This window comes from Podarcis vaucheri (assembly GCF_965113315.1).
Source record: "Podarcis vaucheri genome assembly, chromosome: 13".
NCBI classification, from domain to species: domain Eukaryota; kingdom Metazoa; phylum Chordata; class Lepidosauria; order Squamata; family Lacertidae; genus Podarcis; species Podarcis vaucheri.
Genome location: NC_138751.1, coordinates 47,558,756 through 47,572,554, shown reverse-complemented (window position 1 = coordinate 47,572,554; position 13,799 = coordinate 47,558,756). Strand labels below are relative to the sequence as shown.

Here is a 13,799-nt window from a genome sequence, read left to right as displayed (position 1 = left end):
TCTCTCTCTTTCTCTCTCTCATTCCAAACTATGGTTTTCTTTCCCTGAAGGTATACCTGAAGGAGCGTCTCCACCCCCATCGTTCTGCCCAGACACTGAGGTCCAGCGCCGAGGGCCTTCTGGCGGTTCCCTCATTGCGAGAAGCAAAGCTACAGGGAACCAGGCAGAGGGCCTTCTCGGTAGTGGCACCCGCCCTGTGAAACGCCCTCCCACCAGATGTCAAGGGAATAAACAACTATGTGACGTTTAGAAGACATCTAAGGGAAGTTTTTAATGACTGATGTTTTAATGTATTTTAAAACTTTTGTTGGAGCAGCCCAGAGTGCCTGGGGAAACCCAGCCAGATGGGAGGGGTATAAACAATAAGTTGTTGTTGTTGTTGTTGTTGTTGTTGTCCATACACACACACACCCATTCTACATCCCCCCTCCCCCAAAACTGCTTTTCTTATTTTTTTAAGGAAAGTGCCAGGGTGTTCTTACACATGGTCGCTTCTCACGCGCAAGCACCTTACAATCAATAATTAAAATCCTCGTAAAACTACCGCCAGATGGGACACAGTCTGCACGCTCCTTTTGAAATATGCGAAGCAGCACACATTGCGCATTCAGGGAGGAAAGATGAAAGGCACCCCAGGGTTATTAATGCGTTCAAGAAAGAGACAGTGCGTTTGCAACGCCAACTCTGGGTGGGTTTGCTTGGTTATGTTTCTAGTTAAAGAATGCGAAGGCCAAGGGAGGCCAAATCTGACTTCCTTGTTGGGAGAAAATGCACGAAGCGCGTCTGCTTGTTCAGGCTTCCAATAGCAACTACTACTACTACTACTACTACTATTATTATTATTTAAAAATGTATACCGCCCTATACCCACAGCTTTCTGGCAGTTTACAACATAAAATCACAATATAAAAACACAAAATACACAATAAACCAAAAAGCAACCCAATAACATGTGTGCCCCTGGCAACACATTTTAAAAGGGCATTGCAAGTAACTCAGCCAAAGGCCTGGTTATATAGGAACATTTTGCCTGACTCCTAAAGGTGTACAGGGGTACTTCCAGTTGCGGATGGGATCCGTTCCGGATGTCCGGCTGGATCCCGAGGTTTTCTCAGCCAGAGGACGGCTTCTGCGCATGCGGCAAAACCCGGTAAAATACTTCAGGGTTTGCCGCCTATGTAACCCAAAGTTTACGTAACCAGAGGGTTACGTAAGCGGAGGTACTACTGTATAATGAACTTCCCTTATAGCAGCCTATAGCAGCACAGTCCAGAACTACAACTCCCATCAGCCCCAGCCAGTTCTGGAAGGCTGTCTTGCAGATTTTGATAGGCAACGAAGCATCAGCAAACAACACATGCTTTCAACTGCTGCTACAAAGCTGGTGTGGACATTTCGGCAGCTCGTTGGCCTCTGCAATGGGCCGCTCACAAGCAGCCTCTTTGCAGGAACAGTGTGACTTCCGAAGCAGCCACACACAGAGCATCACTGCGCACTGAAGGCTGCAGCGGCTGCTTCCATAACTGTGTGCGGTTTCCTCCCCAGCCCCCATTTACTGATTAAAAATACATGCTGCCTCTGAAAACCACCTCTAGACACACGTTCCACTTTGCCTCCAAGTTACCAGCGTAAACTTTGTGGGGGGAACCCCTAATGAACTCTTTTTTCACATACTGGTCCAAGAAAAACAGTTAAAAGGATTTAATATTCAGCATCAAACAAGTGGTTAAGTAGCTTCAAAGAGGCAACTTTGAAGAGAACGATTTGGAAAAGCCTCAAAGGTCACCCGCAAATCCTAGGTGTATTGTTAGGTTTTGTGAACCACCTGGAGATCTAGGGATGAAGGGCAGCCTGCTAATTTAATAATTAAAAAAAAGGAATAATTCACTCCCTCCACATCACTATCTCTGAGGTCCTCCAGAATATGGAGGGTAAAAGCAGAAAGTTTCCCTTCTCCACACAATTTAGGATCCCAATTAAGGGATGCAGGAAGCTGCTGCAGGCAGAATCAGACCACCAGTCCATGAAGCTCACTACTGTCTAGTCCAGTGTTTCCCAATCCTGGGTCTCCAGTTGTTTTCGGACTACAGTTCCCACAATCCTTGACCATGGCTAGCAAGGGATGGTGGGAGTTGTAGTCCAACAACAGCTGAAGACCCAAGATTGGGAAACACTGATGGCTGTCCAGGGTTTCACGCAGAGGACATTCCCAGCTGCTCTATCTCGAACCTTGTGTAAATCCTCTACCGCTAAACTATGGCCGCTCCCAGTTTTGCAGGGTTCTGTCTCATGCCAGAAATATGCATGGGGAGAAGAGATTGCCCACTTCAGACTTCACTCTCGAACTACTCAAAGGGAATAGTGAGGCAGGGGCTGAGCTTAGTGTAGGATCTACATCAGGAATATCCAAAATCCATTTCGGGGGCCTAATCCGGCCCGTCGGTCAGTTGAATCCAGCCCCTGTGGCAGTTTATTTCCTGGGGTAAAGTCCTAAAAATCCACCTTAACAACTTCAATCCCAAAAAAAGCTCAAAAACTTTGGTCGGCCCTTCACTTCATCAAATCTGGCCCTCTTTGAAAAAAGTTTGGACACCACTGAGATTCTACATGCAAGCAGGATGCCTGAACGTGCCTCCAACGGAGCCAGTCGTGGTTCCATGACAGACGGCTTGGGCCAGCTTCCAACCTAGCAAGAGCATCTCAGCGCAAATCATAAGGACCACTGCAAAGCCCTCCAGGGCACCCTCTCCTTTTACGTTAGAAGGAACGCCTGCTTCAGCCAGGGCCCTAGACCCGCTCAGCCAAGTTTCTCTTCGTGACAATGACCTCATCTCTACAGTTTTCCAATAACCGAAATCAGGAAGATGTGCTTCACGTAAGAAAGCACGACGGCGTTTCTGAGTGCAAGTTCTTTCTAGGAGAATTCGAGGATGGTGTCTGCCAAAGCTGCGTCTCTAATAAAAAGCAGAAAAACAAAAATGGCCGCCCCAAAGGAGGATATCAAGTATTACCTCATGGCTTTGTGCTTAATTTAATTTAATGTATGCTTATATTATTTAATGCTGTATTGTTTTTAACACTTGATTGGGAGCCGCCCAGAGTGGCTGGGGAAACTCAGCCAGATGGGCGGGATATAAATAATAATTTATTATTATTATTATTATTATTATTATTATTATTATTATTATTATTATTGAAATGTAATACGTAGCACGCACTTCTTCTGGCATTAGCTGGAATGCATTGACCTAATTCTCTGCTCTTCCTCAGGTCCAGCTATCGCCTTGTGTATTAGTAATTAATTTAAAATAGCCAAGGGAAGCAGGCTGTTTTTAGGGTGGGAAAGATGACTAGCAGCCGCCACATGCTATAAAGGGACTTCTCTTGCTGCAGCCAGGAAGGAAGATCACTGCTCGAATAAACAAGATATTCAGGGGAGGAGCAACACAAGGTAGGTGAATGATGACAATCCCAAAGGACAAAAAGCCATTGTGATGGATGTTACATTCCTCATCCACAGAGCAGTGCCAAAATCAACACAGACTGGATGCACTTTGTGACCACAGACGGAGCCATCCCCAAGTTGACAGGTATCAGTTACAGGGCTATTGTCCAAGAACCAACTAATCAGCCTGGCCTCTTTGAGTGGGGCAGGATTTGCAAGATCCAGACTTTATTTGTATCCATGTGTTTTTAAGCTTTTGTCGCTTGTGGGGTTTTTTGCCACTGGTTTTACCAGACGTCCCTGTTTCCCGGGGACAGTCCCCAGATTTACAAATCGGTCCCCGTACAAAATCCATCAAATTTGAAGTGTCCCCCCGGATTCATTGAAACAAATTTGGTAACCTTATTTTAGCGCCCATACCATTTCTTTTTCTTTCTTTCTTTTTATTAATCTTGTATAGAATGTCCTGGGAGATTGAAGTATTCTACTGGTTTCTCTGTCTTGTGATTCCTGGCATCACAAGATCTCAAAGTAGATGTCATATTACAAAAGAATTTCAGAAATAGACTGGAAAGGGAAGTTGCTGAATTGCAACTTATTACCAAACTTAGAACCATGGAGAGACCTGGTCTGAACAGAGACATTGGATTATTATCTCATTATACATGATAAAGCTATTTTTAGCTCTCTCACCCCTTGCTTTTTCCTGTAAGACCAATTGCAGTCGTTAACAGTCGTCAACAGGTTTACCACACCTATCAGCCAATCACCCATTCCCACCACCCTTCTGAGTACAGTGGTGCCCCGCAAGACGAATGCCTCGCAAGACGGAAAACTCGCTAGACGAAAGAGTTTTCCGTTTTGGAGGTGCTTCGCAAAACGAATTTCCTATGGGCTTGCTTCGCAAGACGAAAATGTCTTGCGAGTTCCTGCGGGTCCCCCCCCCTTTTCTAAGCCGCTAAGCCGCTTATCAGCTGATCCGGTAAGCCGCTAATAGCGCTAATCCGTCAATGGGCTTGCTTCGCAAGATGAAAAAACCGCTAGACGAAGAGAATCACAGAACGGATTCTTTTCATCTTGCGAGGCACCACTGTAATACCCTTCCCCACCCTCTCACTATATATAAGGGTCTGGTGACTTCTGTTTCAGTGTATCTGAAGAAGTGTGTATGAACACGAAAGCTCATACCAATAACTAACTTAGTTGCTCTCTAAGGTACTACTGGAAGGAATTTTTAATTTTAATTTTAATTTTTTATTTTTGTTTTGACTATGGCAGACCAACACGGCTACCTACCTGTAGTTTGAAACAGAAGCTGAAACTACAGGCAATGTAAAGAAACAACACACATAATAACATGGCAAGGCCTCTAACTCAAGGGGAAAGGAAACTGTCAATCTTTCCTTGATTACGCAAGGTTCTCAGGTAATCCAACCTGGCGGTCCACACTTACTCTCGACCATTCTGAAAGCGACAGATGAACATGCCCTGTCTCCTGAGGGCGTGCACCAAAAGCAAAATGCCAGGGCCTACACAGCAACAGTTGCACATACGCTTGGATGAAGCCTATTATCTTGACTTATTCCAATTGGGGTTCAGGCAAGGATATGGGACTGAATCCGACCTTGGCCGCCTTGAGAGGGGAGTCAAGGGGAGTGTGACCCTGTGGCTTTTACCTGATCTCTCAGTGGCTTTTGATACCATTGACGATGGCCTCCCGTGAACCAGTTCTATGAGTTGGGTATTGAAGGCACTGGTTCCAGTCCTATCTTCCAGGATCAATTTCAAAGAACAACACTGAGTGATGATCTCCCAGCCCCCTGGTAGTTGTGATATCAGGTGCCTCCCCATCGGGAGCAACCTCTTAAGAGATTTGGGGGCAAAATTTTACCAGCACAGGACTATTTCTCTGGAACATCTGAATCAGGCGAGGCCACACAAGCCCTGGAAGGGTGAACTATGACTGCTTAGAGTGCCTTATTTGTTTTCTGCTTTGTAAGGGTTTGAGGCTGCATGAGCTGGCTCAGAGATCAGTAAAGGCCTAGGAGGATTATTTCATTATCTCGCAATTTTATTCTTCCTGTTTTATGACTGTATTTGAATACAGATAGGGTGAACCTACAGAATCAGCAGCTAGTGGCAATCAGCCCTATGGCATTTCCTTCTCTGTTACAGCTGCTGTAAATTTTTTTTACTCTTTTTTTTTAAGACTTGCAGTTGAAGGTTTAGAAGTCTTGCAAGGAGCAGGCAGGGCAGAGACAGCTGTGCCCAACCCCCCACTGAATCTTCCGCTCCTCCTTAAGGATAATGGAGATGCTCTATTCCCCTCACACCCAACTCACAGGTAAAGAGGCAGAAATAATTAGAGAACACCAGGGGACGTTGTCTAGGAGCTGCTCCCTGTCTGCGTTTTCCCAGCACGAGGCCCATTTAGATAGCAAAAAAGCCAGCTGTTGTCTCTTGTGGGAATGGTGACGGCAAGATTCCCCAATGCCCATAACAGCCCGTCTCTGGCACACACACACACAACCACAACACCCCCGCTAACACCCCAGGCAGCTGGAACATCAAATCTGCATCCCATTACAGGAGCAGACAAGTGCACTAGACTGACAAACTGTGTGTTGCTGCCTGAGTATCTGGCAAAAACCGTAACTCCCATCAGAAATTGGACACAGGGTAGGGGGCAGTTGGGGAACCCCCCCCCGAAAAACTGATAGACTCAAAGCCCTTTTGGAAGCCTCGCGTACTTGAGCAAAACTTTTCCCCTAATTTGCTACGTCTTCCACGAATGACACAATGCACACAGAGCACGGCTTGAACTGAGCGGCACCAGAGATTTTTGACCTGGCAATATACAGTGGTACCTTGATTTAAGAACAGCTTAGTTTATGAACAACTTGGATTAAGAAGGCTGCAAACCCGGAAGTAGGTGTTTTGGTTTGTGAACTTTGCCTTGGAAGAAGAACATGTTTCACTTCCTGTTGAGTCTGTTCCATTTGCAAATTGAGCCCCCCGCTGCTATGGGAAAGCACACCTTGGTTTAAGAACGGACTTCCAGAACGGATTAAGTTCATAAACCAAGGTACCACTGTATTGGGTTTCCTTCTCAGAGATGGGCTACCTTCACAGGTTGATGAGCCCACCTGCCCCTCACTTCCCTCTACGGCAGGTGCAGAAACCTCCTTCTTGACCATTGGACCCACAATTGGTCTCGGCCGTTCAATCCTCCGGAGCCTGTCTTTGCATGCAGGGGAAGTCCCTAACTCACCCAGGGCTTGAAACCTTTGAAGCCATTCCCAGGGTGTGGCCGCTGTCACATGCTGACAGCTTCTAGGAGCCAAGTGCAGGATGAAGACTGTTAAGTTGTGGGTGAACATATCAGACGACACAGCAATTCTTCAAACAGCTCTTATTTATTCACAGACCCAGAACAGAACTGAACTGAAGGGTTCAGCCAGCCTGCTTATATAGAGCTCCACTACAACGCAACAGTAACAACTTTCTGTAACTATCCAATCACTGAACGTCACTTTCAATTCCTTATTCGAATATGTGGACCTGAGTGAAAACTATCTACAGTATCCCCCTGTTGGCCCAGGGTGAGAACTTCAGTACATAACAGGGACCAGAGGTGGACAATTTACTCCAAGGTGTACGATTACCCTTCCCCTAACACCCATTCACTCCAGTACCCACCTGGGTATCCTGGAGGTTATCCCAGGGACCTTCCGCTCTGCCCGTGGGGTACAGTCCTTCCCCATTAACTCAGCAATCCCATAAGCCAGTCTATGAATCATCACTGGTCAGAAGAGAAGCTAGCTGGATCAGGCCGGGAAGGAGGCACAGCACAATGAGGCTGCAGGACATTCTCTCCACACACACACCCCCAAGCTCATTGGCCACTTCTTCTAGTCCAAAGATGCAACCCGTGGAACTGTCAGCTAGATCACCTGGTCTCCTCCAAAGATGCTTTCTAGGGCTGCCTCTAAAGACACAGTTGACCAAACAAAGGAACTTGAGGGGCGGTGGCTTGCAGAGGGCAAAAAAGGAAGCAGGTTGGTGGCTGAATTACCCATAATCAGTTTGAAGTAACCAGCCAACTCTCTGCTTGCAAGATAAGCGCCCAGCCAATGAACTTGGTTGCCAAGGTGACTTTCAAGTAGGTTGGCCGCCTTAACTGCTCCAACTGGTGTTTCAATGTTCTGGTCCAATTTATTTTGAACCTTTGGGGCCTTTCAGTAAGGACAAATCTTGCCTAGAAATCCATGGGCTAGGACTTCTACATATTATTGCAACTATTCAAATTCCAGGCCAGGGTATGCCATAGTTCTTCAACCGGAATAAAACCAGAACATAGGGCCAAATTTACGAAGACTTGCATGTAATTGACTCCGGAAACCTCTGGTTGCAAAACTGGAGGTTTTTGAGGCATATCTCCAATGCTATAGGAATTATACTTTACAAATCTATATATATATATATATATATATATATACACACACACACACACACACACACACACACACACACACAGGTCTTGCTGAACCAGAATGATGGAAATCTCATATCCCATGCTGAATTCACCACTGCCTCTAAAATTGTGGTGCTGAGTTGGTCATCTTACGTAGGAAGACACCTCATGCCGAAGTTAGGCCCTTGTCCCATATTCTAGGTTGTTGCTTTTGTTTTGCAGGTGTATTCCGCATCATATCATTAATGCAACAGTGGCGGAGTTATACTGGACTGTCTGCACATCCACTTTATTATACCCACTTTATTATTTGTCCCAAAATGTGTTATTGTATTATTGCTTTGCACTACAGTACAATGACTGCAGGACGCACACTTGTGGTATGAAAAGATACCACATTTCAGGAAATGAAAAGACTGGAGATGAAGCAGTATGTCTGCCGCAAAACCTTCGCAGGTGAAGACACTATCGAGAGTGGGATCGTGTATAACCATCACGAGGGCAAATCATTATGAACGCAGCTTTAAAAGGATGTCTGCAGAGGCCGTCGCTCGGTGTTGCCGCTAAAGTGACTGGCAAGAACTCTCCGGTGCTCTTCAGGCAGACCCGTCTCCTGGCCTGACCTGGAGATGGCAGAGATTGGACCAGGAACCTTCTGGATCCAACCCTGAAAGCGCTATGGCCCTTCCCATCGGACCTCTTCTTAGCCTCTTCAAAGAACAACAGAATACTATAGGCCTTGTTTCTGGGGTTCTGTTGGGACGCAGCCAGTAAAACAGGTTCAAGACTGGCTTTTTGTGGTGAAAACCCAGGGACCAAACCCTGTACTTTTCAAGACAGGAAGCAGAAACCAGCATGGCTTTTCATCGCAAGATTAGCTAGTTTGAAGAACCATACTGAAGACACCCGAGTCTTAATTACCACTTATCAAGTGGCAGTGATGAAAACGGTTGCACATCAGGTTTATTCAAGAAATCCATGGCAATCCAGCAATCTCTCTGAATTTGCAAAGGAGTCCTATTCTTCTCAAGCAACGGCGTGCAAAGGAAAGCGAGCCTGCCTGATCCTTGCAAAAATAAACCTTGAAGGAAGCTTCAACGTGCTTTGCCTCCAGTTTGAAAGCAATCGATACCAGAAAATATTTGAAATTGCTATGTTTTTCTGATTACGCCCACGCCCCTGGAGAGTCTGGCTACAGAAGCTAATGGAATTTGCAGGTAAGCCACTGCTCACCACATACCAAAGGGATGTTCATATAAACCGCCATGACAAGGGGGTGGGAGAGTGAAGTCACAACCAGAAGCCACGCCCCACAACAACGGGTGCTCGGCAAGGTGGAGAACGGGCTCCTCCATGGAATGGGAGACCCTGGGCCACTTATAATTCTCCCTTGGGTGCAGAGCTCCACATAGGTCCATCAGGATGTATGCCTGTGTGGTGCAGTGGTTAGCGTGTTGGACTAGGACCTGGGAGACCTGGGTTCAAATCCCCACAGACCCACGAAACTCACTGGGTAATCCTGGGACATCCCAAGGTTGTGGTGAGGATTGAATGGGATGGGGGGGGGAGAACCACTTACGCCACCTTGAGGTCGGGGTGGCGGTGGCACGGAAGCAGGATAGGAACAAAAATTAATTTAAAAATGTGCATAGGGCCCCTTTTCATAGCTCCAGAGTTCTTTTAAAGTATTAACAGGGTTCGCCTGAATTCTGCCTCAAGTCTCCGGGAATGCCTTTGAGGTGAAGCAGAAGTTGCGGATAAGGCCTCCGCCCTCCTATATGCCCCCCCAAAACTCATATGAGTTAAGATTTGCTTTATTTTCTCTGTTGCACTCACAGCCTCAAGCCCGCTTTTAAGTCACGCGATTAATGAACTGGTTGAGATAACCGGTACACTTTAAATACACACCGCACCTTATAACCGTGTGCCATATGAACACACAGAAAAGAAGCAGGAACAGGTAAAGTGGTACCTCTGGTTACATACTTAATTCGTTCCAGAGGTCCGTTCTTAACCCGAAACTGTTCTTAACCTGAAGCACCACTTTAGCTAACGGGGCCTCCTGATGGTGTTGCGCGCGATTTCTGTTCTCATCCTGAAGCAAAGGTCTTCACCAGAGGTAATACAGTGGTGCCTCGCAAGACGAAATTATTTCGTTCCGCAAGTTTTTTCTTCTTGCGAGTTTTTCGTCTTGCGAAGCACGGTTTCCCATAGGAATGCATTGAAAATCAATCAATGCGTTCCTATGGAAACCGCCTTCAGACCAGGTCCGGGGACAGTCTGTCCCCCGACCTCTTCTGAAGGCTGGGGGGGGGACAAGGGCTTTTCTTCCCACCCCCAGCATTTTAAAAAACCCCGGGACAGTGGAGGACTTCTCCGCTGTCTGGGCGATCTTAAAATGCTGGCGGGCGGCATTTTAAAATCGTCCTGGGACAGCGGAGGACTTCTCCGCTGTCCGGGGCGATTTAAAAGCCTCTGGGAAGGCAGGCAGGGGGGACAAAGACTTTCGCCCCCCGCCAGCCTTCAGAAGAGGTCCTGGACCTCTTCTGAAGGCGGGCGGGGGGGCGAAAGTCTTTGCTCCCCCCCCCGCCTGCCTTCAAAAGCCGTCCGGGATAGCGGGAAGCGCTTCCCTGCTATCCCGGACTGCTTTTAAAATGCTGGCGGTGGGGAGCAAAGCCTTTCGGCCCCCGCCGGCCTTCCTGGACCTCTTCTGAAGGCCGGAGGGAAGGGGAGGCTTTGCTCCCCACCGCCAGCATTTAAAAGAGGTCCCCGGAGATTTCCCTATGGGCTTTCTTCTTGCGAAGCAAGCCCATAGGGAAATTCGTCTTGCGAAGCAACTCGCAAACGGAAAACCCTTTCGTCTTGCGGGTTTTCTGTCTTGCGAGGCATTCGTCTTGCGGGGCACCACTGTATTTCTGGGTTAGTGGAGTCTGTAACCTGAAGCCTATGTAACCTGAAGCGTATGTAACCCGAGGTACCACTGTATTGCTATATTTCTCAAATGAGCCTTATTGGTGTTATAAAGCTTACTGCCAAAATAGTGGCTGTGGGAAGAGCTGAGGTGACAGGGTGGAGGGGATAAATTAACCCCTCAGATGCAGGGTGGCGGCAGCGGCTGTTATTTAGAAAATAAATAAATACTTAATCTCTCGGAAGAACCCTCTGTGGAGACCCTGGAGAAGGAAGGGATTGTAAACAGCAGCCACCAAAAGAAACTCTGCATCTCTTCCCACTGACTGTGCAGCTCCCTGCACAACACACAGTGGGGTGTGTGGGTCCATAACCCCAGTCACCAGGGTGCGGTTGTCCCCCTCCGAAGAATGTGACAAACTCCAGCCTCCTTCCCATCCTGCTGAGCGTATGCTGTGCTCCAGGCATGTGCAGAGTGCAGCACAGCATCTGGGACCACCCTCTGTTGCTAATCCCAAGTCTGTGGGGAGAAGGTGGGGCTGTGTCATTTCCACATTGCATTTCTGGACATCTAGGGCAGATGCGAAGGAATGACCCCACCCCACAAGCCCGAGGCAAAGCATGAGATCAGGAACAAAGCCCCGTGCCTCTTGCATAAGCGGGAGGGAGGCGTGATCCTGCCCCCCCCAAAAAAAAACACCCGAAAGCATTTCGGTCGTCTCCCCAAGCCAGCCAAGACGTAGACACTCCCTGCCCCAGGCAGTCTTCCTGCCCACATCTATTTCCCCTTCTGGGTGGGTCCCGGATCGCACCCTCTTCTCGTGGGGGTGGGGGGCTCCTGAGTCCCCTCTCCCTGGGGCGCCCACTTCAGCTGAAGGTGGAGAGGGGGCGCCCCCTCCCACGCACCCCCACCCCACCCTTCCATTGTCTCAGCTCCACGCCCACTTTCCAGACAGGTAGAACCCCCTGGGGCGGGAGGGGATCGCGCCCATCTCTCGACCCCCCCCCCTTTGCAGGGCAGGATCCTTCGCCTCGCCACGTTCCTCCCAGCCCCGCCCGGTTAGCTCTCTAAGGTTAGGCACCTTCTCCAGCGCCACCCTCGAACCTTCGGGTTCCCCACGGGTGAGGGGGGGGCTGCTCGCCCACGTAACACCCCCCCGCCCACGCATCCAGATGCCCTCCTGGGGGGGCTGCTTCCCCCCCCCCTGCCCCGCCACGCCCACCGTTCCCTGCAGTGCGGGGGAAAGGAAGCAGAGTCCGCGCCCAGCCGCCGTCGAACCGGAGACGCTTCCCCCCCACCCCGCGACACCCACCTTGGGGCTGGAGACGCCCTCGCCCACGGCCAAGACGGTGCCGGCCGCCTCCATGCCCGGGCTGAAGGGCAGCGGCGGCAGCCTGTCGTACAGCCCCTGCCGGGCCAGCAGATCCGCGAAGTTGAGTCCGCAGGCCCGCACCTCGACGCTGACTTGGCCCGCGGCCGGGCTGGGCTCGGCGGCGGGCAGCTGCCGCGTCTGCACCTTCACTTTCTCGTAGCCGCCGAAGCCGCTCAGCACCAGCGCCCGGTACTGGCGCCCGGGAGCAGCAGCAGCGGCAGCCGCCGCCTCCGACGGGGCCCCCGCAGCCTTGCCCTCCTCGGCGGGCTGCGCGGCCGGAGTGGCTTCTTGCTGCTGCTCCGGTGGCGCCGCGGTGGCGCTTTGCGGGGCGCCCGCGTCGCCCCCGGCCGCCTCTTCCCCGGACATGGCAGCTTCGGAGCTGGCAGAGAGCCGTCGGGCTGCGCGCAGATGCTGCTGCTGCAAAGGCGAGAGAGAGAAGGCGAGGAGGGCGCGGCTGGCCAGATGCGTAAAACAGCTGGAGAGGGGAGGCGGCGCGCAAGAGCCGGAGCTGGAAGCGGGCGCGGAGCGGCGGGAAGGAAAACCCGGGGAGCGGAGCCGCGGACTGCCTCCCTCCCTCCCTCCTTCCGTCAATCCTGGACGCCCACTCGGCTTGGCTTCCAGGAAAGCGAGGCGGAGACTGGGAGGAGGAGGAGGCTGGGTGCGCCTTTCTGACGCAAAATGCAGCCAGCTTCTCCTCCCATGGCGTTTACTCCCAAGTAAGTGCGTGCAGATGCGCGTTTACCTAGAAGTAAGCCTTGCTGCACTGAAAGGGCCTTGCTCCGATGTGAGCATACACGTAGAATTACCATGCAACCACCTTGTCTCCTTGCGAGTAAGCCTCCCTGAATTCAAATGGTCTTAATCCTAAATGCGCTTCCGTTTCTCGCGTCTGTCTTAGCACCCATCTCTATTATGCTATTTCTATTTTTTCTAAATCCCCTTATCATCTTGTAAAGTATAGTCACGTTTCTCTCAATCCATTCTGCTGGTTATAATTTGTCTTCCTTGCATAGATTGGCCTTCTGTTCTGATCACACCTAATTCTACTAATTTGATCCTTTCTCTCCCCCCCCCCCGCCCCAAATTCTTGTAACTTGCACCTAGAGTTGTGCTTCACAACTTGCTTTTTGTACTTGGATTGGACCCAAAAATTGATCAGTGAGTCCAGTTTGAATCCCGTGACTCACTAGGGAGTGGAACACTATTCTGTCACCCCCCCCAAAAAAACCCCCACATTCCATCTCTTCCATTCATCCTCATCCTCATCATAACCTAGCTCATCTGACTGGGTTGCCACTCAGGGCAGCTTACAAAAACATAATAAAACATTAAAAACTTCCCTGTACAGGGCTGCCTTCAGGTGTCTTCTAATGGTTGTATAGTTACTTTGTCAAAATAAAAAAAATCTTTCCAGTAGCACCTTAAAGACCAACTAAGTTAGTTCTTGGTATGAGCTTTCGTGTGCATGCACACTGCATGCACACGAAAGCTCATACCAAGAACTAACTTAGTTGGTCTTTAAGGTGCTACTGGAAAGAATTTTTTTATTTTGACTATGGCAGACCAACACGGCTACCTATCTACTACTAGTTACTTT

The 13,799-nt window shown here is 49.4% G+C and overlaps 1 protein-coding gene and 1 long non-coding RNA gene across 2 annotated transcripts in view; both read right to left on the bottom strand.

The window, feature by feature from the left end:
* VAT1 (vesicle amine transport 1) overlaps positions 1 to 12,671 on the bottom strand; it is a 32,635-nt gene extending 19,964 nt beyond the window's left edge. Inside the window, exon 1 of the mRNA XM_082195024.1 lies at positions 12,143 to 12,671. Coding sequence (XP_082051150.1) covers positions 12,143 to 12,568 — 426 coding nt within the window. The 5' untranslated portion in view covers positions 12,569 to 12,671. The remainder of the gene's footprint in view (positions 1 to 12,142) is intronic.
* LOC309516432 lies at positions 6,843 to 10,282 on the bottom strand. Its single transcript, XR_014212915.1, has 2 exons — positions 7,967 to 10,282; positions 6,843 to 7,914 (listed from the first exon to the last, which is right to left on the bottom strand). It is a non-coding gene; the product is annotated as an uncharacterized lncRNA (long non-coding RNA).
* Positions 12,672 to 13,799: the final 1,128 nt, after the last annotated feature.